We start from the raw sequence: 24067 nt of genomic DNA, 5'->3' as shown, positions 1-24067 counted from the left end.
CCGCCCCATTGAGGGAGGGCACTTTAGTCTAAAGCCCCGCCCCGCAGAGCCCCGCCCGCACCCCCTCCAGATTTTGGAGAGCAACACATTGGCCAAGAGCTCCATTGGCTTCGGAGGAGTGCAGCCGGAGCTCCGCCCCCTCAGCGCCACTGCAAAGCTCCACAGCCTCGCAACGTACACAAAGTCCCGCCTACACAGCAAAGACCCCGCCTCTTCATTTGAAACAAAATCTCGCTCCGCCCAACTCAACAACCACGCCCCTTCACCGGCTGCCCAGGACAGCAAGTTCTGCCTACACCCTCGTGACTCTCTGCGCACGCGCCACGATCAGGTCGTCCACGCAGGTGCCTGAGTCTCCGTGTAAGACGGGGAGGTTCACGCTCAGTGGCGTTTGGGGTTGTCTTGAGGAAATGCGTTCTCTGTAGGAATACCATCTTTTTCTCGCGTAAGTTTTCGGCGAGAGCATGTTGTGTCTTTCAGACATATTTCTTGACTGCCCCTGCTAGGACCCGGCCGTGGGGTCCTCGGGATGCAGCCGGAAGTACAGCGCGCTTGCTGTGTGGTGGCTTGCTGTCTGCGATCCGCGTGTTCAGCCGCGTGGGCCATGGGGCGGCGGGCGCGGGGCCGGCGGTGCCAGCAGCCGACGCAGCCTGAGGGCGAGGAAGACGGCAGCGACGGCGGCAGAAAGCGCGGCCAGGCGGTAGGCGCCGGACGAGAGGGGCGCCCCGTGGGCTCGCGCGTGGGGGCCCTTGCTTGTGGGCCGGGTTAGCGGGTGTCGGAGCTTGCTCACCTGTCGCTTTCCTGTCAGGGCTGGGAAGGTGGCTATCCCGAGATCATAAAGGAGAACAAGCTCTTCGAGCACTACTATCAGGAACTCAAAATCGTGCCGGAGGGAGAATGGGACCAGTTCATGGGCTCACTTCGAGAGCCTCTCCCAGCCACGTTGAGAATCACTGGTTACAAAAGGTAAGTTTGGTGTGTCTTTTCTGAGGTGTGGACGTGGGGCTTGGGAGAGGGAGCTGTAGTGCACAGGAACAGCCTGGGTTGCTTAGGCACGACAGGTGGGAGATTAGACTATGAATAGAAAAGGGAACCCGGGATAGGCGATCCTGGGGGCGGGGGATGGGTGTACTCATGGGTCCATCTGAGCAGCAGGAAACTTTGCCTCTCCCCTCCCGTCATTGTACCTCACCCTCAAGACTCGTTGCAAATAAAAAAAAAAATGAAGCTGGACCGAGATGCAGTATTGCGTTTACCTGATATGTAAGGTTTGTCCAACCTGTGGTCCAACACAACAGTGAACTGGAGGGAATTAGAAAAATCGATTGTGTTGCTTTCTTAGATGTTAACTGGGTCACACAGTGTTAAAAAGTCAACACATCCCTGGGCGATTATGGAACATCTTCTCAGAACCGGTTTTACATTTAAAATGCTTGCAGTCTTAAAGTGATTAAATCTTATCAACTCACCTTCTTAGATTATTGTGAAACTTGCTGATTTTTCCATAGCCATGCAAAAGAGATTCTCCATTGCTTGAAGAACAAGTACTTTAAGGAGTTGGAGGACCTGGAGGTGGATGGACAGAAAGTTGAAGTCCCACAGCCACTAAGCTGGTGGGTAGAGAGTACTTCCTCGTGCTGGGTGTTTCTTAGGTCCTCGACCCCCTTGAATGCATTTCTTGGCTCTGCAGTCACTGTCGGCATAAAGAACCCGGATGTACTTTTCGAGCATCTGTTTGTCTGTCTGTTTTCTGAAACAGGATTTCTGGATATCCTGGAACTTGTTCTGTAGACAAGGTTAGCTTCAAACTCAGATCCACCTGCCTCTGCTGGGTGGGTTAAATCCACATACCAGCAACATCTGCCTCTTTTCAAGCATCTTAATGTTCTTTTTTTCTGTAGTTGCTTTTATCAACAGGAGATGAGGGTATACATGTTCATAAATGACTTGCAGTTAATTGAGTTAATGAGGTTGGTTAATTGGTTTGGGTCCAGTCTCCTCCTCTGTGATGTTCCTGAGTGGCTTCTCCAACTTCTGCTTACAGTCCCTGGTTTTCCACGTAGATGTTCTCCCTTCAGAGAGGGAAGACAAGCTCTGTCAGTCTGTCACAGGTTGCTATGGCTTGTGTACAGTGTTTCCCAGCACAGTCTGCCTGTAGGCTCAGGTTCAGTCAGTCTTCCACTGTATCCTGCAGCCAGGCGCTCCTCCCATGACAGCCCTTTGACTACCTGTGATCCCTGGTGCTGAAGGCTTAGAGTTCCTTGTTCAGTACCTGGAATGCTTAGTATCACGTCAGATGTGATACACCCTGAGTGAACTCATAGAAGTTTTAAATTACGGTTTCACATTTCAGGTTTGGAGATAAAATTTTCACAAAAGAAAATTTTTTAAGCAGCTGTTATATGTCTTTTCTGATAACTGCAGGTTTTGGGTTTTTTTATGCGTTTTCATTTTGAGGCAGAGTCTTATTATGTAACTCTGACTGGTCTGGAAGTTTCTAGGTTGACCAGGCTGGCCTGAATTCAGAGAGACTGTCCCTTCTTCTGTTGGGATTGAAGGTCTATGCCACCATGTCTGCATTTTGGGTATTTATATACTGATGTCTTCTTGTGTTTTTAGGTACCCTTTTGTGTGTGTGTGTGTGTGGTTTTTTTTTTTAAAGATTTATTTATTTTTATGTGTAGCAGCTGTCTTCAGACACACCGGAAGAGGGCATTGGATTCCATTACAGATGGTTGTGAGCCACCATGTGGTTGCTGGGAATTGAACTCAGGACCTCTGGAAAAGCAGTCAGTGCTCTTAACCACCCAGCCATCTCTCCAGCCCCTTTTGAGCTTTTTTAGTCATGGAATTTAGCTTGCCACTTTTCACTGGCTACTTGGATTTTTAGTATCCTTACCATCGTTATGCACAACGGGTTCATTTAAGTGAGTACTGGATGTCAGACACTAAAATCCGTGTACAGAAGATTTCCCAAATACCACACTAGGACTCCAGATGGTGGCGTCCATGTAAGTGCCTCCACTGAAGCAGAGTGAGCACATCAGTTGTTTGTAATTGCCCGATAAATCAGAGAGCGATTCATAATGTGTGAGTGGGAGGGTGCTATGTGTAACATCCACAGAAATTATCAGAAGTATCTTAATGCACAAGGGTTGAGCAGGGTCTTAAGATGCTAAGGGCTGTTTCTCTGTGTCACTCCCAAGTTTCAAAGTTGTCATCTTGGTCTGTTTTCCAGTCAGCCTGATTTCATTTTCCCATTCGTTACCATGGCTACAGAGATACACAGAACCTTTGTGACCTGCATTGTTAAAGGAATTCATTGTTCTGTCTCAGGTGCAACAGTCAGCACTGACACAGAGATTAACCACTGTCTGACCTACTTAGTTTGATGTTGGGTTGAGTAGGCTGGGTGAGCAGGGTGCTGTGAGTCACACCATGGGTGAGCAGGTGCTGTGAGTCACACCAAGGCCCTCATTTCTGCCATGCGTGCAGGACAGGTGTAGATAACACCTGTCCTGATCACTGACTTCATAAAGAAGAATGTTCTCAGTGTGACATCAATAACAGGAGGCTTCATTCTTCAGTCTGCATAGCTGATAACAGACTGTTAAAACTGCATTCGTGCTTTCCAAGAATGGGAGGGGGTTGTAGGATTGGGTTTTGTACGTAAGCTCTTTTGTTGCCGTATAGAATTGCTTTGTACAGAAATAGAAAATAGACAAAATCATAATCAGGAATTTATCACACATGTAAATGCCTGCTACTCCTGCCTTATTGTATGAAGATGGTAAATATCTTTGGTCTTATTTAGGTACCCTGAGGAACTTGCCTGGCACACAAATTTAAGTCGGAAAATCTTGAGGAAGTCTCCATTGCTGGCAAAGTTTCATCAGTTCCTGGTCAGCGAGACTGAGTCTGTAAGTGGGTTCTGTGGCGCACTGGGCCTGAAAACACTGAGTGCTGTTGATGGCACTGGCACTGTGCTTCTGACCTGTGAGTGGCCGGCCGGGGTCAGGAGACAGTGGCTTTAGTTTCCCGTGATTGACTAAGTTCACCTGTCTCTGTTGTCACTTTGTCTTACTGTCTCCTCTTGGTTGATACACAGCTGTAGAATCTGAGTGTAGGACCAGGCTGTCACTCATAGTACTTCTGTGTAGTCTGCTCCTTTTTCTTCTTAGATGTGTGTTCGCTTGACTGTTGTCATACATACCATGTCCAAGATTTTAAGGCCACTTAGTGGACTATGGAAACTAGATAACTATGGAAGTTGTCTTTGTCTTATTGTATCTTGCCTATTGTATTTTTTCTATATTGAACCTATACCAATGCAACCAAATGCATGTAGCCAGGTGTAGCTGTAATTCTCATAGGTGCAGACCTTCTGGGTTGTTTTGAGCAACTTGGACACTAAAGACTATGATACTAACCTCCAGTATCATACCTGACATTCAAACATGATGCTAATGGTTGTTCTTAATTATCTTTAAATAGCAAGTACCTATTGATATAAAAATCTCCTCACTGAACATTTTGTAATAGTAGAGATTTGCTTAATCTTTGTAAGATTACATGGGCTTTTCCTATTACACTCGATACATTCCTGATTTGAAATGCCGTTTTTCTTATTGCTGCTGTTTTTTTTTTTTTCTTCTTCTTCTTAAGGGAAACATCAGCCGCCAAGAGGCTGTCAGCATGATCCCCCCACTGCTGCTCAACGTTGAACCACATCATAAGGTAGTGTACCAGATAGAAGACAGGGGTGGGGGCTGGGGGGATAGGTAGGTGTTGGCAGTGTGTGTCCACTCTGCTGAAACCTTTTAGTAGTATTAGCCTGTCCCCCTAAGGTTTTGTTTTTGTAGTTTTGTCTTGTGTCTTACAGTCACACAGTCACACATAACTTTCTCCACTCTTCAGGTTTTTTTTAACATAACAAATTAACTATACAAGTAATCTTGAGTGATCCTTTTGCCTAATTCACATTGGCTCTGTGATGCTGTTAGTGCCAAGCACTGCTCTGTGATTGTCAGTAACCCAATGGCTTGCCTGTGATTGATTGCACATCCCATCACTGCATTTTCCAGATGAGCAAAAGGAAGAAGGAATGCAGTGGGCCCTCACTGTGGAGCTGACACTCACTGTCACGCTGGGTCATTTGTGTTCACTTCTAATTCCACAGTTCCCAGCAGTACTCTCTCCTCAGCCCTGTGCACACCGTGCCTCTGTCGTTGCGTGACTTCTTGGTTTTATGAGCAGGAAACATTCTCTCCATCAGGTAGTTTAGATTAGGTCTTGGAATGCAAGTTAGTGTATTAGGATGACTTAAAAGACAGTTTGAGGTCAAATGCAGAGTGTTAAAGCTTTTCATAAGTGATACCTGTTTGTTTGCTTGCTTGTTTTTATAGATCTTAGACATGTGTGCAGCCCCTGGATCCAAGACCACACAGTTAATTGAAATGTTGCATGCAGACATGAGTGTGCCCTTTCCAGGTAATCACGGTGGGGCAGGGAAGCTGCTTTGGGTTGTGGTCAAGGAGCAGTCCTCCCGTTGCCTGCTTCCTGGGCAGTGACTGCTCCTATGACTATGAACTGAAGGTAGCACACTGTGATGATGAGTTCTCAAACCAGGACAGTGAGACTCAGGACCTTTCTGATAGATTCCTATGTCTGCTGTAATAGGAAACAGGCCTGCACATAGTACAGACTTGTTTTTGAACTTGAGTAGGAACACTCTGCTGTGCTCAGTTTCTCCCATAGGTGAGAAGCAGTTACATGATGTTTTTGATTATTGCTGTTAGCTCCTTCCATTCAGGTCCCCCACCTTCAAGAGAGGGCTGTGGTATCATTGGATGCCGTATGTGAGGTGGGATGAGATGGGCAGTGGTGTGGAGAGGCTGCAGGATGCTCATGAGGTGGCGGCCATTTTTGTACATTTCCCATCTTTCTTGAGAGTGGGAAGCAGGATTTCTAGTGTTGGTCAGGTTAGCTTTGGTCTGTCCTTTTGCTGACTGTCAGCAGCTGCCCAAGTCCCAGTTCTGACAGGAACAGTTTCTTCTCTGTATACCTGATGTCTTGTGTCCCTTGCTGTTGTGAGGCATAGTTCTGTTGTAAGTGTTGTTAAGCATATTGTGTCTTTTGTGGTGGATATGGGAGGAGCCAGAAACGAGCAGGAGCACCACTGGGGAACTTCCTGGGTGGTTCTGAGCTTGGGTGTCATGTCCCAGAGCCAGATGATGGGCGCAGGTGACCAGACCCTACCCCAGGCCAGTGTTCCATTCATGTGCTTTTCTGTCTACACCTCCCTCATAATTAATAATATTTGCAGGAAAGCTATTGGCAGAAAAGTTGGCACAAAGTAAATAGCTGCTAACAGATGAGTCTTAAGGCTTTGAGGGTTTAGGTGCCTCTAAAGTGGACATGCTGACAGTCACCTCCTTTTCCCTTTTCTGTAAAGTCTTGTTCTGAGGTTTTACGTCTCACAGAGCTTTCCTCCTCACCTGCCGACCCAGAGGCTCTGGTTGTGTGTTTCAGGGGATGAGTCTGCTTCTGCTGTATCTCTCCTGACTTCAATTTTATGTTCTAGAGGGATTTGTAATCGCAAATGACGTGGACAACAAGCGCTGCTATCTGCTCGTCCATCAGGCCAAAAGGTTGAGCAGTCCCTGCATCATGGTGGTAAACCATGATGCATCCAGCATACCTAGACTGACAGTAGATGTGGATGGAAGGAAAGAGATTCTCTTCTATGATCGAATTTTATGTGATGTCCCTTGCAGGTATTTATATTATTAAAGGCCAGAATGCCCCAAATCTATCAGGAAGTACAATTACATGTGGATTAGATCAGATTAAATGGAGTAGCACATGAACGTAGTGGTGCACACGGTCACTGTAGCCAGGGGGATGGAGGAGAATGCTAGCTTGAACAAAAAGAAGACTTGAGGTAGTTGTGAAACAGTTCAGCATGGTGTTGGGTATAGAACCATCATAACAGCTCCAGAAGAGATGGAACATCCTTGAGGAATGTAAAATCTACACACAGCTTAAATATTCTCTTCTTGGAGCATGTGTATAAAAAAATATCAGTTTGTTACTTAGTTCAGTGAAAGAAATTTAAGAACTGGAACCTTTGTGAAACTCATTTTAGCTGTACTGATTGATACTTCAATTTTTATGGTATAAATGTTAGAGAATTAGACTTATGTGTAGAAACATTCTGTGAAATGACTAACAGCTGTTTTATAAGGAAAGCCCCTGTCCTGTTGTAGACATCAGTTCGGAAGTCGGTGAAGCCCACGCATTAATACCTGAACAGAATGCGTTGGTGGAAATTACAGCTCAGAATCTGCTGGAGAGAACCTATCTGAGTGTCTAAGATGACTCTTGGAAAGGATGCCATTTCTTAAACATTTACTGCTTGTAGTAGAACTTAGTTTGACTTGTAGCTGGTAGCACTGAGTGTGGCTGAGTTAAAATGCATGGAAATTTTATACTTTAGCGTGAAACTTAAAAGCATGGACTACTTTAATGGTGTGGTAAGTAAAGCTTTCAGTGTTCTGTATGAAGCGTCATAAATAAATACATGAGTCGTGAATTCTCTTATTTCCTTAATTATAATATTCTGATTAACTATGAGGGTCCCATGTTTTCTACCCATAACGTTTTATAAACATTTTTATATTCTGAAAGTAAATTGATCTTACAAACTCTTGATTATAGGCTGAAGAAAATTCCTGAAATGATGGTAAAGTTTCTACCGTAAGAGCCCTATCGTCCAGCCAGAGTGTCATTTTAAAGTAGCGATTATACATCAGGACATTCCTATCTTGTGGAACTGCTCCTGAAGCATATGAAATGAAACTGTGGAGTCGTAAGCTAGAGCAGGAACAAACCCTGGCGGACTGGGGTAGATGAGATTGGACAGCTGAAGCCTATCCTGTAAAGTGTGCTTCGTAATAATTTTTATCAAATCAAAGGAGAAAGTGAGCAGTGTTTAACTGCATAGAAAAAAGTGTACAAGGATTAAATTGGCTTGAGTGAATTGATTGCTGTGGCAAAACCTTTGCTTGTAGAATACTGATTTTTAAATGTCTTTTATTAACCAGGTTTCTAAGTAGCATTTATACAAGGGCCTAATTCCTAGGTATACAGATTAATTTTGCTGGTATAGTCTGAATGTCTCTAATTTGAAATGTGAAGTTCTCCAAAAGTCAAAGAATTTTGAGTCCTTGACAGATCTCCACGTGAACAGTTCCACATCTGAACTCACAAGTCACAACCAGAACACTGCCTATTCAAAGTGGCACATCATTATCTTTAGACATGTCAAGTAGATACAGAGCAAATGTGTTTGTATTTAGAATTGGCTCTCATCCTCACACACTGCAAAGATACCCAGCGCTTGTCTGCAGCAGAGCACTGTGGATCTGGTCACAGGTAGCTGGATTGGATTCTCCATCGCAGCAGTCTCTTCAGAATCCAATGATGCTTTCTGGTCCTGTTGCTTGCTTTTGGATTTGAATGTAAAGTGTAGTTTTCTGAAAGCTGAAGTGTGTGAGGATGGAGTTGCTTTAGTCAGTATTTATAACATCTGCTTTATGGTTCAGCTTGGGTATGACCTGGGTAGGGTTCACTTGTTAAATATCTTCTTTCCAGTGGCGATGGTACAATGAGAAAAAACATTGATGTCTGGAAGAAATGGACTACCTTAAACAGCTTGCAGCTCCATGGGTAAGTGAATTGCTTGGGCTGAGACAGGCAGACTTCAAGATGCATGGCTCCCTGGTGGACCATCTACTGGTCGCACCAGGAGCCACAGTTAATTGTTGGCTCGTGAGAGTTTGCCCACTAGAAGTTAGTTTAAAGCAATGGGTCTCAACGAGCCTGTGGGTTGTGGCACTGTTAGGATACATATCACATGTTATGATTCATAACTGTAGCAATATTGCACTTACTAAGTAACAACAAAATAATTTGGAACTATATTAAAGGGTTGCAGTGTTAGGAAGGTTGGGAACAATTGCTATAAAGTCTTACTGAAGTAAGAGGAGTAACTGCGAGCCAGCATGGTGGCACGTGCCTTTAGTCTCGGCACTTAGGTGGAGGCAGGCAGATCTCTTCTAGTTCAAGGCCAGCCTGGTCTACAAAGTGAGTTCCAGGACAGCCAGGGCTGATACATAGAGAATCTCTGTCTTGACAAACTAACTTACTAAATTAATAAATAAGGCATAGTAGCAGCTACTTTTTATGCTGTCATAGTGCATGTTTATTTGCCTTCTGTGTCCTTTCACTTTGGACTTCTCATGGTAGCATCTGTCCTTGTTTAGTGCATCATGGTGTTGGTGTGTGGCATTCTTCCCTGGTTATGTTTGGCCTGAGCATGTAATATGCACACTGTGTGTGCCTAGTGCTTATGGAGGTCAGAAGATGTTTATGAGCCACCATGTGGATGGTGGGAGCCAAATCCAGGTCCTCAAATACGTGCTCTTAACTGCTGAGTCCTCTTTCCAGACCTCCCTCCCTGCACAGCATTGTCTGTGGCTTTTTTCTAGAGCTTGGTGGTCTTTTTTTTTTCTTTTAACATGAAAAGCACATGCTCTAAAGTGTGTAATGGATGGTCTAGGATACTAGTATAAACTGACTACAAATAATTTAACAAGTACTTTGTTTATTAAATACTACTGGTTTTGCGAAATGGAGGAAAAGGTTTATATTTTTCATAGGAAAACTACATATTTCAATAAAATTGAAGATTTTTAATAGAGAAATTCTCCAAATACGTTATACTTTTGTTGTTAAACTGTTGGGAAACATGTAACAGAACAGGAAAAAGAACCCATAATAATAGATGTTGGAACAAACATACAGCTTATATAAGACTACATTAAATTCACTTGCAACCTTGAGACAAGATGTTTGCTTTGTTTTTATTGTAAAAGTGCCATAAAAATCATGTATGTAATGGAGTAAGTAGGTGCTCTGCAGCTTCTGTTTTGGGGCTGTTTGCTGTGTTAACCAAAGGTCTATCCTTAGCCTACAGCTTCGGATTGCCACTCGAGGTGCTGAGCAGCTGGCGGAAGGGGGCAGGATGGTGTACTCCACGTGTTCCCTGAACCCGGTGGAGGATGAAGCAGTGATAGCAGCTCTGCTGGAGAAGAGTGAAGGTGAGCATGCGTGCAGCCAGTCCTTAAACAGTGGGAAGTGAGTGGGTGTGTAAGTTTAACCATTGCCTGTAACTCTTTTAAGTGAGATGTTGTACTTTAAAAAAAAATGGGCTCCTGAGACTGAGGTGAGACTATGAACTGCTTGGAACCCGAAAGCTTGAGGACAAAGCTGTGCTCATTTTCTCTAATGACAAAGTGATTGTTTGTCACTATGCCGGGCCCTTATACATTGGCTTATGTGAAGGAGTGTAATGGCGTAGAATGACGCCCATTGAGCCTCTTGTCTCTCAGTGGGCAGCACAGTGGGGTAGGCTGACTGACGCTTGCAGCTTTCACCACTGTCTCAGTTCCTCATCCTGCAAAACTGAACTTGAAGCTGTGTGTGTCTCCTGCTGCCACCATTCAGCTTTTGTCTCTGGAATTGTGACTCTAGGATCCTCTTGTGAGTGAGTCATACCATAGCTGTCTTTTCATGACTGCCTTGTTTGCCTCAGTGCAAGGTTCTGTCAGGGTTTTATTCCATGTGTAAGCTGAGCTGTACCCAGTTGTCTGTGCAGTTCCGTCCTGTTTATCAGATCAGCGGTGGGTGGGCACTGGGATTTCTACTTTGAACTCCTATGAACTTGGGGCTGTGAACACTGTTAAGAGTCTCTTGGCCTGCTCTCCATGCTTTGGGATGTGCATCTGGAAGGGGATGGCTGAGTGCTTTAGTAAGTCATGAGGATTGTCAGGCTATTCTTTGTAGTGATGTCATTGTACATCCTGACACAAGGTTCTAGTTTTGACATGTCCTTGGCTGACCTATAATTGTTGGTACCCATCCCATTGCTGTAAAGTCTTAGACACTGAGTTACACTGAGACATCAGACAGGCAACATTTTTTACCAGTATTCCAAAATGGTATTTTCATGATGGTTTTAAAAGTGTTTCACTTTCAGCCTTTTGCTGAAGTGTTTTCTTTCTGCCATTAACCTAACCTGTATTGGAGGTTTTTAAAGCAATCAGTAGGTTTTTTTTTTTTTTTTTTTTTTTTTTTAATGTTTTGATATCACAGTCCACCAGTGTGCCGTCCTCACAAGCATGGCGGAAGTTAAACATAGTGTGGAAAGTTTATCCCCATTTCCTGTGGCTTAGCACCCACCACCTGCCATCCCATGCATTAGGTGTGCTCAGCTCTGGCTGGTCTGGGCTGTGTAAAGCCCTCAGCTGGGTCCTTTGGATTGACATTTGATGGATTGGATTCTTACACTTTATTTACCTTAGTGAAGATGGGATTTTGGAACAATTATTTGCACATGGAGAAGGAAATTATGATGTCATACCCATAGGCCAAGTGATAAGAATTGAACTTGATCAGATTTATGCCTTTGTTAGCTGATGTTCAGGGAAGATGGGGATTCTCATAGCTAGAAGGACAGTCTAGTCCCAGAGCTGTGACAATTTTAGAAAACTTTTATGATAGAACATAATTTCTGGGATGATTGTTAGACAAAAGGGCATGAAGACACAGGTCACCTAACCAATGTGTGTGTAGAACACACCTGCCTCTGAATCCTAGTTGTGGGGCCACAACTCTGTAGTTATGCTTACAGCTTCAGTGTAACCATAAAAATATATCTGTGTATTTTAGCAGCTTTATTGTGTTTGTTTTGGTTTTTTTTTTTTTGTTTTTTTTTTTTTTTTTTTTTTTTGGTTTTTCAAGACAGGGTTTATCTGTGTAGTCCTGGCTGTCCTGGAGCTCACTCTGTAGACCAGGCTGGCCTCGAACTCAGAAATCCACCTGCCTCTGCCTCCCAAGTGCTGGGATTAAAGGCGTGCACCACCACTGCCCGGCTGCTTTATTGAGTTTTAACTTGCATTTTGAGAATGTAGTTAAATGACTTTTAGGAAACTAAAAGACTCAGCTGAGTCTGTAATCATTTTGCACCCCAAGAAGGTTCTTTATGCTCACTGACTTTCACTCCCTGTCCCTCTCTAAGCTGCTTTTTGTCTATGGACTTGCCTTCTCTGGGCATTCTTAAGAGTGGAGTTGACGTATGCACTTTATTGGGGTTTCTTTGAATGGGCACAATGTACAATACAAGCCTTTGTGAGTTTTTTTTGTTTTTTTTTTTTTGTTTGTTTTTGTTTTTTTTTTTTTGTATGTTCCTAGGTGCTCTCGAGCTTGCTGATGTATCTGCTGAGTTACCGGGACTAAAGTGGATGCCGGGAGTCTCACAGTGGAAGGTAATCTTGTGGTGGGGACTTTATTTCTAAGGACCAGGGACACCTTGAAAGAGCTACAAGCATTGGAAAACGTTTGTGCTTGTGCATGGTTAATGAAGGCATCACATGGATGTACAGTATAGATTTCTCATGCAGATTCTATTTAACAAATGCTATAAATTGCATGTGGGTTTTTTTCTTTTTTGTTTCTCATATGGAACCTGTCATCGCTCTCATGCCCATAAATATGACCTTGATACTTTTTTTTTTTTCAATGTGTGTGGTTTGCAGTTAAACTTTGGTTTATAAATCAAAACAGTTCCCCCTTGACCTCCCTGCACAAAACAGTCTGAGATTTGTTTTAAAGACAAAATGGAAACCTAATCAGTGGGTGTGATGATGTCGATCCTGGACTTTGAGGTGAAGGTTGTTATTCATGTGGGGCCTTGCCCTGGGTACCAGTGTATTCTTCACTGTGCTGGTCTCTGTTGACAGGTCATGACTAGAGATGGGCAGTGGTTTGCAGACTGGCATGAGGTTCCCCAGGGCAGGCATACGCAAATCCGGCCTACCATGTTCCCACCAAAGGACCTGGAAAAACTACAGGCAATGCATCTAGAGCGATGGTAAGTCTGTGGCACTGTGGGCTGTGGAGTGGGGAGACAGTCAGTCAGGTTGATGAGTTGGTGTCCACTGTTTGCTAGCACCAGTGTTTACAAATATTGGAATTGGTTCCAATTTCAGAGTTAATACTTTGGAACCTGCATGTGCCTTCCGTTCTTTCTTCATTTATTTGTAGTAACTGTACATACGGTGTAGTTGCTTCAGTCTCATAGCTCCATAAATGCAGGTAGTGTGCCTTGATCCTCACATTCGTCTCTCCATCCCCGTGTTCCCCTGCCTTCCCCTCTGGACTTTTCAGTGAGGCTGTGTGGCTCTTCTGTGTGTAGGGCTGAGTGTCTGCAGTAAGGCCTGATTCTGTGACAGTTTTGGATCATTTGCGTGACATTTTGTGTGTGTACTGTTGTAGCCTTCGAATACTGCCCCATCATCAGAATACTGGAGGGTTCTTTGTGGCAGTATTGATCAAGAAAGCACCAATGCCGTGGAACAAACGTCAGCCCAAGGTAAGCTTTAACTGAAGACAAAACCTGTAAGAGGTAATTCATTTTAAAAATGCAGAACAAAGTGGAGATTTTGAGGGCTGAGGGTGTTAAGAAAATCTGATCTTAAAAAAAGGGGGCTTCATTTGATTTCAGATTTTACAAAACAGGCATTCTTCACAAAGAGACAGTGAGAAATGATGTATTTGGGTGCACATTCTCTCTCTGTCTTATCCCCGGCTACTTAAAAGCAGTTGAAAGGACATGAGATTGATGGTGGGCAGGACTATGAACTCTGAGCCCAGAGTCCTCTGATGTTTACTGCCCTGCACCATGAGGTTCATTCTGCCCACTATAAGTGCTGCCCCGGAGTAAGACAGTCTCCTCCCATCTGTGAGCCATTGTGGGAGCCTTCCCTATCTCCACACCACCAAGCTGTTACAAGCCAAATCCAAGTCACAGCAACAGCTTCAAGAGACATCTCAAAAGCCGGGCAGTGGTGGCACACGACTTTAATGCCAGCACTTGAGGGGCAGAGGCAGGTGGATTTCTGAGTTCGGGGCCAGCCTGGTCTACAGGGTGAGGTCCAGGACAGCCAGGGCTACACAGAGAAACCCTGTCTCAAAAAAACAAAAACAAAACAAAACGAGATGTCTCAAAAGTCCACTGTCTACAGTGCCCGCTGCCTCTGAAAAGACAGAGCAGAGCTGAGTCTGTGGCTTTAATTGTGAGAGGTGTTCGCCTCTGCATGACTGACTAGTAAGATACTACCTCATAGGAGTGTGTCTCCAGCAGGGCACACTGTTCACTCACACACAGGCCAGGCCAGAGACCCAAAACTGAGTATGAGACAGAGTGAGAGAGACGTGCTAACATGGAACTCGGCAAGTGACATGAAGTGCTTTAAAAAGCATGACAACATATCAACAGTAAAATGGAGGAGAGGCCAAAACCCTGTTAAAACTGCATGAAGCCAGAGTCACCTCAGGCGTAGGTCAAGCTACAGCATACTCCTAACAGCCCGGAACTGTTCCTGAGAGCTCAGAGCCACCGCTATTAGGAGAGAGAACAGGAAATGCCACTACTACCCACTAAGAAGCATCACAGCCAAAGCACCCACTACTGGGGCTGGAGGCAGAGCATGTGCTTAGCATAGGTTAAGGACTCTAGTTTCAACATCAACTCCAAGTAACTAGATGCATGCCACAATTAGAACACATTGCAAGAAAACACAGAGTGCCCTCCCTGATATTAAACCTCAGCTGACTACTTAGTACTTCAGACACACTGGTATAGGTAACGTTAGTTTTACTTCTTTTTAAGCACACCACTAGAAAGTAAACACTCTCGTATGGCTGCCATCCTACTTCTCTCAGAAAGGAGGACAGCTCTAAGCTTTACTCCCAGCGGGTTGGGACTCCAGACTTAGGGCTGTGGTCTCAGCTACATCAGCTAGAAGCTGGAGCAACAGTCACCCTGAGCCACTGGCGGCAGGGAAGGAGAGAGCAGTTCCATTCTGTTTTTCAAAGCTGATCAGCCTTAGTCCTAATCCAAGATGACCTTGAAGAAACAGAAGCTTGCACATCAATTCCTGGCTACATTCTATAACCATGCAAGGCTTTCTGTGTAGGCAAGTGTGCTAGAATACCAAGCTACACCCCAGGCCGAAAGAGCTTCAGTGTGTGAGCGAAACATCTTGCCTTTGCTTTCAGCAGTTAGTTATATGCCATGATTGCCTCGGTTCTTCACTCCAGTTCCTGAAGCCCTGGGTGTGTGTTCCTCCTCATTACACCCTGGGACAATCTCCACAGCCCTCTTTTGTTATGATGTCATCAGTTATGTGCCTGAGCTTAACTCTGCGGGACCCTTGGTTAGCACAATCTCACATTTGTGTGAACTCATGTGCCTTATTCAGAATGGACACAGGGTCACTGAGTAAGAGCAGGCTGGCTCTGTAGGCCTCTGGGATGTTCTTTGTGAAGCTATTGGAGAGTCAGGTCTGAATTGAACAGTGCCTGCAGATTCCATTTAAAGTGGATTTTAAAAGCAATATGTTGTAAAAAGAACAGTTGTCTTCCAGTGCTATAAAAAAGTAGAACTGGCTGACAGGAACATGCTAGTCTTAATTTCCTTCAATGGTGTGAAGTACGTTGCTTCTGTGTGAAATGAATTTGTTCCCTTTAACAGGTACAGAGTAAATCTGCAGAGGCCAGAGAGCCCAGGGCATCTAGCCCTGCGACATCCACAGAGGGAAATCCCAGTGACCCGTCTGAGCTGGGAAATCAGATGATCACTGGAACTGGTGACTCGGAAGGAGCTCATACCACTGAGAACACAGAGAGTAACGAGAAGAAAGATGGCGTGTGTGGGTGAGGAAGAGGACGACATCTGAGTAGGGCTATCTGTTGTCTGTATAGCCCTCCTTGTTAAACTAAATGGGGTCCCAGAATCTTAGCCATGGTGACTTTCGGGGGGAGAGGACACAGCACAGCTTGTGTGTTGTGTTCTGCAGGTTAAACAGCCCCACAGATGCTGCAGCACTACAGTACAGGGTTGGGTGCTGGGCAGGGCAAGATGAGTGCTGCTGGTACGCACTGCTCCTGCCACACTTGCCGACCACCTTACCACCTCCCTCTTCCCTCCTCAGCCCTCCTCCATCAAAGAAAATGAAGTTGTTCGGATTTAAAGAAGATCCGTTTGTATTCATTCCTGAAGATGACCCTTTATTCCCACCTATCGAGTAAGGTTCCTGCCATTTGAATTCGGCTTTAGAAAGTTCATTGTAGCAAAACACACGCATTACCAATCACATTCAGCTAGTATTTGGTAGTTAGCTCTCTTCCTCCTGATTGTGCGTTAGATCTGGGTGGTACTTGACAGATTCCAGCCTTCTTCCTTAAGCTGAAAAACCACCTGGAGGTAAAGGTGACAGGAAGCACTGTCAACTGGGACCCAGTGTGGGTTTAGCTCACTTAGAGCAGAGCAGGCAGTGGCCGAGGCTCCTGGTTTGCTCTTATTTAGGAAGTTCGGGAGCCAGTAGGTTTGAGTGAGAGTGGAATTGCCCTGCATAGGGAGCATGGAAATGTATACGTTGTGAAAGCTTGAAGGTCTGGCCCAGGTCAGGAGCTGGGCTCCTGGTCACTGAAACAGCAGTTGCAGAAGAGCAGCTCCTGTAACAGCATGTACCTGGCTCATGTAACATGTAACAGCCCTGTACCTGGCTGTCCTCTGGGCGCATCTTGCTTGTCTTCAAGGTGAGGCCAGGTGGCCTGCTGGGCTGTAAGCAGTGCTCTTTTGTTGACAGGAAGTTTTATGCTTTGGATCCTTCGTTCCCGAGGATGAATTTGTTAACGCGAACCACAGAAGGAAAGAAGCGGCAGCTTTATATGGTGTCCAAGGAGCTGAGGAATGTCCTGCTGAACAACAGCGAGAAGATGAAGGTGGCTGGGGGCGGGGCCTGCCTGAGCACAAGCGGGACCTTGCACACCCGTACTGCTTTCACTCGGGAGGGAGGGTCCCAGGGTGTCCTCTTTGTTTTCTCCCTGGACAGTTTTCTTAGCTTTGCCAGCCTGGTGGCTGGGCTTCCTGCCAGTGCTGTCGTGAGTTGCCTTGTTCAGCTCCTTGGGTCTTCTGGGCTGTCGGAGCAGTAACATGAGGCACCTCTGTCTTGATGCATACTTAGATATGCCCAACTTATTCTTGTGTTTAATTGTTCAACTTTTAATTGTTGCCATAAGTAAGCTGTGGGCATAGAAGCTATTGAAACTGTGATTTGATTCTTGAAAACCAGTTCCAGAAAAGGGCCATTGTTCTGACCATCCCTTTCTAAAGCTACTCACTGGCAGCCATACGGCCTATAGTAAAAGGGGCAGCAGTGAAAGATTGTCCTGAGTTCCTGTCGAATCTCATTTTTAACTTACAGGTTATTAACACTGGGATAAAAGTCTGGCGTCGAAATAACAGTGGTGAAGAGTTTGACTGTGCTTTCCGTTTGGCCCAGGAGGTAATTTGGAAAAGGGTTTCAAAGTCCTAGCCGTGGCTAACTCGGAACAGCCAGAGAGGGGCCTTCTGGGTGCCGCTGAGTTCCTCCAGGGCCTAGGTTTCTTTGTACCCTTGACCCAAGGGAGGACTTGAGTCAAGTCATGAACCATAGAGGAAAGCCCTTCATGAATCGTGGATCACCATGCTCTTTCTTGACTCTTACAGGGAATATATACACTGTATCCGTTTATCAAGTCAAGAATCATCACTGTATCAATGGAAGATGTGAAGACACTGTTGACCCAGGAGAACCCATTCTTTAGAAAACTGAGCAGTGAGGCCTACAATCAAGTCAAGGACCTCAGTGAGTAAAGGTCCAGCGCTGGCTAGCTAGCTTTCACCACCTCCGTGAGGACTGTCAGTCCTGGGTGCTTCACACCCTCAGTGAGTAAAGGTCCAGCGCTGGCTAGCTAGCTTTTACCACCTCCGTGAGGACTGTCAGTCCTGGGTGCTTCACACCCTCAGTGAGTAAAGGTCCAGCACTGGCTAGCTAGCTTTCACCACCTCCGTGAGGACTGTCAGTCCTGGGTGCTTCACACCCTCAGGTTTGACTGGTCATGGGATGGGGATAACGGAGGAGAAACAGCCCTATCTGGCAGGGGATGTGCTCAGTTGGCACAGGGTTCCCTCAGCATGCTCAGACCCTGGGCTTGATCTCCGGAGACTGCAGAATTGTGCATGCCTGTAGTTCCAGCCCTTAGTAAGATCAGAAATTCAAGGTCATGCTTGGCTACACAGCAAGTAAGATGGAACCACGGTGGGTTGCCAGAGCATTCTCAGTCAGAATGCGCGTGGGATAACAGCTGCTGACTGGCCAGTCGCTCCCCAAGGGATTTGAAGTTACTTAGAGCGAGCCTTACAGAGACTATGGTGAGCTTAGGATGTAATGTGCCATTTGTAGGAAAGGCCTGAGCCCTTTAGAGTTTTTTGCCTTGTCCCTCATGGAACCCTTACCTGTAGTCAGTATAAAGCACTTGGGCCTGACCTCTTAAGCTGGTTCTCACGGCACCTGGCTGAGCTGGGTGTTGCCCGAGTCCTGGTCATGCAGCACCTCTTGACTCCTGTACAAACCTGGTAAGGCTTGAGTTCAGGTTCCCCTATATTAGGCCCATCCGGTGTTAGGATCACCAAGTGTGTCCTGTTCTGCTTTTGTTTGCACCTTTCTCCCACGTCTGTTGGTGAGTGCAGCTCAGTCTGGGGTACCATGCTGTCTTGGCCTCCTGTACCCTGTTTTCATCCTGGTGTGAGTCACAGGCCTGCAGAATGCAGAACACTCCCTTCAGCAGAGAAAGAATGGGAACTTTACATTTCTTTAAATCTTCTGTGAAGGTTTACTTGGTATCTTTCGTTGGGTATGGGGCATGCACATGCCAGAGTGTACACAGGGAGGTCAGAAGACAACCTGCAGAAGTTGGTTCCCTCCGCCCTGTGTGGGTTCTGGATCTAACTTCAGGCTCCAGTTTTCAGGCTTGGACAGGAAGCACTTTGGCCAGCTGAGCTGTCCCACTGTCCCTTAACCCTGTATTGAGCTGATAGAGTATAGGACTTGTTAACTCTCATGTTATTTTTGCTGTATCTAAGAGTTGAGACTTTATTTGAGTGTTGAGTGTTGAGAATTGACCAGTTAACTCTCCCTAGAGAATGTCTTAAATACTATGCACTTGCACACACATCGTATTCTGTCGCTCTGTGTCTCTGTCTTTCTCTTTCTCTTTCTGGACTCTGCTTCAGCCTGTGCCTGAGACCAAGAGCTCGCTGACCCCTCTTGGAACAGCACTCATATCTGCAGAGTAGTTGTGAAAGTGAAAAACCTTGTCACATGTGTCTGTTTCTCTTTTCTTCTAGCAAAGGGGAGTGTTGTGCTGAAGTATGAACCAGACTCTGCGTAAGTATGCGTGCCCTGCTGTAAGTATGCGTGCCTTGCTGTTGGATAAGTAGCTGGGCATGGCAGCTTGTGTGACTGCAGCATGCACTTGAAGGCTAGGGCAGGAGTCGCAGCCTACAGGAGTTTTAGGGCCTTGCCCTGTGGGGAGTTTCCGGAAGCACTAAGGGTGGCAGGATCATAGCTCTGACCGAACACATGGAGGAATGGGGCAGTGGGCTCAGCACTTTTTCCAGAGGTTGCATGTCAGTACCAAGAGATGGTGGATTGAACAGCATGCTTAATGCTTAGATGGGACCTTCTTTTTTGGCAGGAATCCAGACACCCTCCAGTGCCCCATTGTGCTGTGTGGGTGGCGGGGAAAGACCTCTATTCGAACTTTTGTGCCCAAAAATGAGCGGCTTCATTATCTCAGGATGATGGGTGTGGAGGTATTGGGAGAAAAGAAGAATGAGGGTGTCATTCTTACCAACGAGAGTGCTGCCAGCCCAGAGCAGCCTGAAGACGAGGAGGATGCCAAGCAGACAGCAGAAGACTCCTGCATCCCAGACTCTGCCACTGCATGTGACCCAGGGGCAGCTGAGCCATCCCGGTGAAGATGTCTCCACACTGAATTGTACCATCCCTTGTTGTTGGAGACCAAATCTAGAATGTCCTTAGCTGCTGGGACCTGGAAATGAGTGTGTGGCCACAGTCTGGGGAGAGCTGTATTTTCTGGCATTTAGGAGTTGCTGTTGCAGAGTGGATACATGTTTCTGCTGTTAAAGGCAAATGCAACACAGCCTTTGCAGAAGTGCAGATCCCTTGTTGGGCCAATGTTGGCCTAGTCTTCTAAAGTTACAGTAAAACTCTACAGTCTTGGGGAGCAGCTCTGTGCTATAATACTTGTCGGGCTGCACATCAGTGTGTTGTGCAGTCACATTGACACTGAGGGCTCCGGTGACTTCTGTGCCTTTGTGATAAAGGGTGAGGTAAGCCGTCCCTGAGGGAAGGCTGTTGAATCATGAGAGCAGTTTTGGGGACCGTTTGTGCTTATCCTGGAGGTGCTTTAAGTGCGGTGGAGATTGCTTGGGTCATGAAATAAAGAACTATTATGATAATGTGTCTTGGCATGTGACTTGGATTTGCTTTTAGTTGGCTAATGGGAGAGAAAACAAAAGTCCTCTTGTGTTTTGTATAGGAATTGAAAGCTGGGCTGCTACAGAGTTGTCAGCCAGTGTGTCCTGAGCAGCTCTCTGCTTCAGGAAGGTGAGGCAGACAGGGCCTGGGTTGTGCTGGATCCTTGACCTGGCTTTAGCACAGCGCGAAGCTCATGCCGATTGAATCATTGACGGTCTCAGCAATGAAGGATGAAGAAGTAGACATGGGTAGAACTGTACTGCATGCCCGCCTTGCCTCCAGGAGTGCTAGCCTGGTCACATTTGTCCTCCTCAGTAGTAGTAGTGAGTCAGCCTCATGCTCAGATGTGCTCTCTGAGTTTACTTCTTATTGCACACAAATGTAGGCCAAACATTGTACCCAGGGATGTCTCTGTATCCAGGGATGTCTCTGTATCCAGGGATGTCTCTGTATCCAGGGATGTCTCTGTACCCAGGGATGTCTCTGTATCCAGGGATGTCTCTGTATCCAGGGATGTCTCTGTATCCAGGGATGTCTCTGTACCTAGGGATGTCTCTGTATCCAGGGATGTCTCTGTATCCAGGGATGTCTCTGTACCCAGGGATGTCTCTGCATCCAGGGATGTCTCTGTACCCAGGGATGTCTCTGTACCCAGGGATGTCTCTGTATCCAGGGATGTCTCTGTACCCAGGGATGTCTCTGTATCCAGTGATGTCTCTGCATCCAGGGATGTCTCTGCATCCAGGGATGTCTCTGCATCCAGGGATGTCTCTGCATCCAGGGATGTCTCTGTATCCAGGGATGTCTCTGTATCCAGGGATGTCTCTGTACCCAGGGATGTCTCTGTATCCAGGGATGTCTCTGTACCCAGGGATGTCTCTGTATCCAGGGATGTCTCTGTACCCAGGGATGTCTCTGTACCCAGGGATGTCTCTGTATCCAGGGATGTCTCTGTACCCAGGGATGTCTCTGTACCCAGGGATGTCTCTGTATCCAGGGATGTCTCTGTATCCAGGGATGTCTCTGTACCCAGGGATGTCTCTGTATCCAGGGATGTCTCTGTACCCAGGGATGTCTCTGTATCCAGGGATGTCTCTGTACCCAGGGATGTCTCTGTATCCAGGGATGTCTCTGTATCCAGGGATGTCTCTGTACCCAGGGATGTCTCTGTATCCAGGGATGTCTCTGTACCCAGGGATGTCTCTGTATCCAGGGATGTCTCTGTATCCAGGGATGTCTCTGCATCCTTGGCCTCTTGAAACGTTTTCCCTGTCAGTCATGTTCCCCTCACCCAGATTCTCCCGGCCGCGTTCTTGCAGGAGCTCGTCCTTTCCTCTATGTGTAGTGTATTCTGTCTGCACTGTTGACTGTTAGTTACATTAGACCATTACCTATGCTCTTCATGCTTTCCCACTATGCTGTGAGCCAAACACCAGCTGTCTCTGGGAGGTCAGCTGTGCCTGGCTCATAAAAGAGCAGTCCAGCTGGATTTGGTGACTGTTTATATGCCCCGAAGAGGGTCATAGAATCTTCACCTGAACGAATGTCCGGCTGCACCATACCACAAGTTGTATGCAACTCTACCTTGGGGAGGAGCCAGAGGATACAGGCCAAAAAGACCAGGGTGGGGTTCCATCTCTGTGTCTGTGGGGAAGCCATCATCTGCTGGCTAAAGACCTTGGCACTGCCTTTTGCAGGGGAGGGAAACCCGAGCGAGCCTCTGTAAGTAGCCCTCACTTGCTCTACAAATAAGCCCAGTAATTCATTGGTTCTCCAGAATGAATGCTGATAGACTGTATGAAGCATGTTGTTGGGCTCTTAGGAGGAAGGGCAGACTTTGCTTAGTTGCCTGCCCAGGGGAAACATTTTAGCAGCAGTGGGTCTTTTCTGACATAGGTCTAACACATGGGCCTGACCTTGAGGTGAGAAGCCACTAAACGGTAGCCATTGGAACTACCTCACTGCCAAGTAGCTGGGTGACAGCCTCAGCTGGTTGGGCCCTGGCCGCCTCCGTCTTGTGATTCCTTCTCTTACAGGGTGTGAGTTAGTTACTTTGGAGGATGTTCATTCCTTCTCTTACAGGATGTGGGTTAGCTACTTTGGAGGATGTTCTTGGGCTTTTAGTCTGACTAGAGCAGATAGGGCAGCTAGGGCTTGTGTCACCATTGGTTGCCTGTCACCTCATGTGCTGGCAGCTTTGCTCATTGGCAGACACCTGCCTGTTATTGTGCCCATCCCTATTTGTGTCTTACAGGGAGGTGTCTCAAGACTTCAACAGCATCAGCATTGTTTTTGAGACATGATTTGGTTAAGTTATGAACCTGAGAAGCTGCTTCAGCCTCCCAAATCCTGGGCTTAGAAGCATGAGTTGTCATGCCCGGCTTTGGATGGCATCTTGTAGAGACCCTCTCAGCAAATGAAATTTTCTCGGATTCTTGGTCAAATCCTACTGGGAGTACAGGCCAAATGGCAATCCTGGGTGCCACATAGATGTAGAACCATTCAGGCTGTGTTGCGTGCATTTCCCTTGGGTCCCAGGGTATTTAAAATGACTCCAATGAGTGTTTATAGTGAAGTGTGTTTTCTTCTCCATTTCAGTAAGGGTTGTCTGATTCTCATAAGGTGCTTTGTGGAAGTAAAAACGTTGGCCTGTAGGACTTCTTGGCCTTGCATAGAGGGTTGTGTGTGCTTGTATTTCCTAAGTGGTCACTGAAGTGGCTTTGTGGAGCTGGTGTAAAATAGCGATTCATCTTTGTGGTTGGAGTAAAAGAGAGACTTTAAACACTTCTGGGGCTGGAGCGATGGCTCAGGAGTTCAGAGCACTTGCTTGCTCTGCAGAGGACCCGAGTTATGTTTGCAGCACCCATGTTGCGTGGCTCATAGCTCCAGGAAATGTAAACACCCTCTCCTGGTTTCTGCATGTACTTGCACATATATACACATGCATGCAGATTAAAAAATAAGAACAAAGGCTAGAGGGGGAAAAAAACCTGTTTCCTTTTAATTTAGGAGTGAATGGCCATGATGACTAAGGTCTGGGTACAGTACTGCTTGCCTCTAATCTTGCCACAGACCAGCAGGGGTGTTAAAGTGTGCTGTCATAGTCATTCCACACGTTAGACATCCCAACAGAAAGTCCTGTGTCAGCATGGGACCCGGGCAGGAAAGTGGCATTCTGCTGCTTGTAGAGAAGTAAGCATGCACGGTGAGCATGTGTCTTCAGAGTTCACAAAACTGGAAGGCTGAAACTGTTGGCTTCTGAGGAGAGCTGGTTGCTGAGTGAGGACAGGTAAATATTTAAATGTCGAACTATGGGTATTTAAGGCTACTCTGAACCAGAGATACGTAAATACGACAGGAGATAGTCATACAAGGGACAGTCCAAGAGTGGAGCTCTTGCCATCTGTAACCCTTGGGGTGTTCACAAGGCCACAGTAGTAGCTGCAGTGCTCCTCAGCACTGGGAGAAAATGGACCATTGCCTGCCAGCCTTCTTAGGGGAAGGCTTAGCCACATGCAGTGGTGGCTTGTGCTGATTCTGTGGCCATCAGCAGG

General features: G+C 46.3%; 1 protein-coding gene across 2 annotated transcripts; it reads left to right on the top strand.

Moving 5' to 3' along the window:
• The first annotated feature begins 476 nt into the window (after positions 1-476).
• On the top strand, positions 477-20498 carry Nsun2 (NOP2/Sun RNA methyltransferase 2). 2 transcript variants are annotated; one of them, XM_034523544.2, is made up of 19 exons: positions 481-700; positions 809-966; positions 1509-1613; positions 3815-3920; positions 4666-4737; positions 5406-5490; positions 6584-6776; positions 8656-8730; positions 10033-10163; positions 12316-12389; positions 12864-12994; positions 13399-13495; positions 15659-15840; positions 16119-16211; positions 16776-16911; positions 17394-17474; positions 17678-17816; positions 19358-19397; positions 19708-20498. In XM_034523544.2, exons 1-19 carry the CDS (start codon positions 530-532, stop codon positions 19988-19990), a joined length of 2352 nt encoding a protein of 783 aa, XP_034379435.1. In that variant the 5' UTR covers positions 481-529; the 3' UTR covers positions 19991-20498. The 2 variants fall into 2 exon arrangements, with proteins under 2 accessions (XP_076772453.1, XP_034379435.1); XM_076916338.1 differs by lacking the exon at positions 1509-1613 and having other exon boundaries at positions 477-700.
• Positions 20499-24067: the final 3569 nt, after the last annotated feature.

This window comes from Arvicanthis niloticus, chromosome 19 (genome assembly GCF_011762505.2).
Source record: "Arvicanthis niloticus isolate mArvNil1 chromosome 19, mArvNil1.pat.X, whole genome shotgun sequence".
NCBI classification, from domain to species: domain Eukaryota; kingdom Metazoa; phylum Chordata; class Mammalia; order Rodentia; family Muridae; genus Arvicanthis; species Arvicanthis niloticus.
Note: the sequence above shows the minus strand (reverse complement) of the source record. Positions and strands in the feature narration are given on the sequence as shown.

What these genes read in the sequence shown, in the direction of transcription:
- Nsun2 (XM_034523544.2), top strand. Translation starts at nt 530, where the DNA reads ATGCAGCCGGAAGTACAGCGCGCTTGCTGTGTGGTGGCTTGCTGTCTG. An exon ending in TGGTCAGCGAGACTGAGTCT is followed by an intron (nt 3,921 to 4,665) that starts GTAAGTGGGTTC and finishes CTTCTTCTTAAG; the next exon opens with GGAAACATCAGCCGCCAAGA. An exon ending in GCAATGCATCTAGAGCGATG is followed by an intron (nt 12,995 to 13,398) that starts GTAAGTCTGTGG and finishes GTACTGTTGTAG; the next exon opens with CCTTCGAATACTGCCCCATC.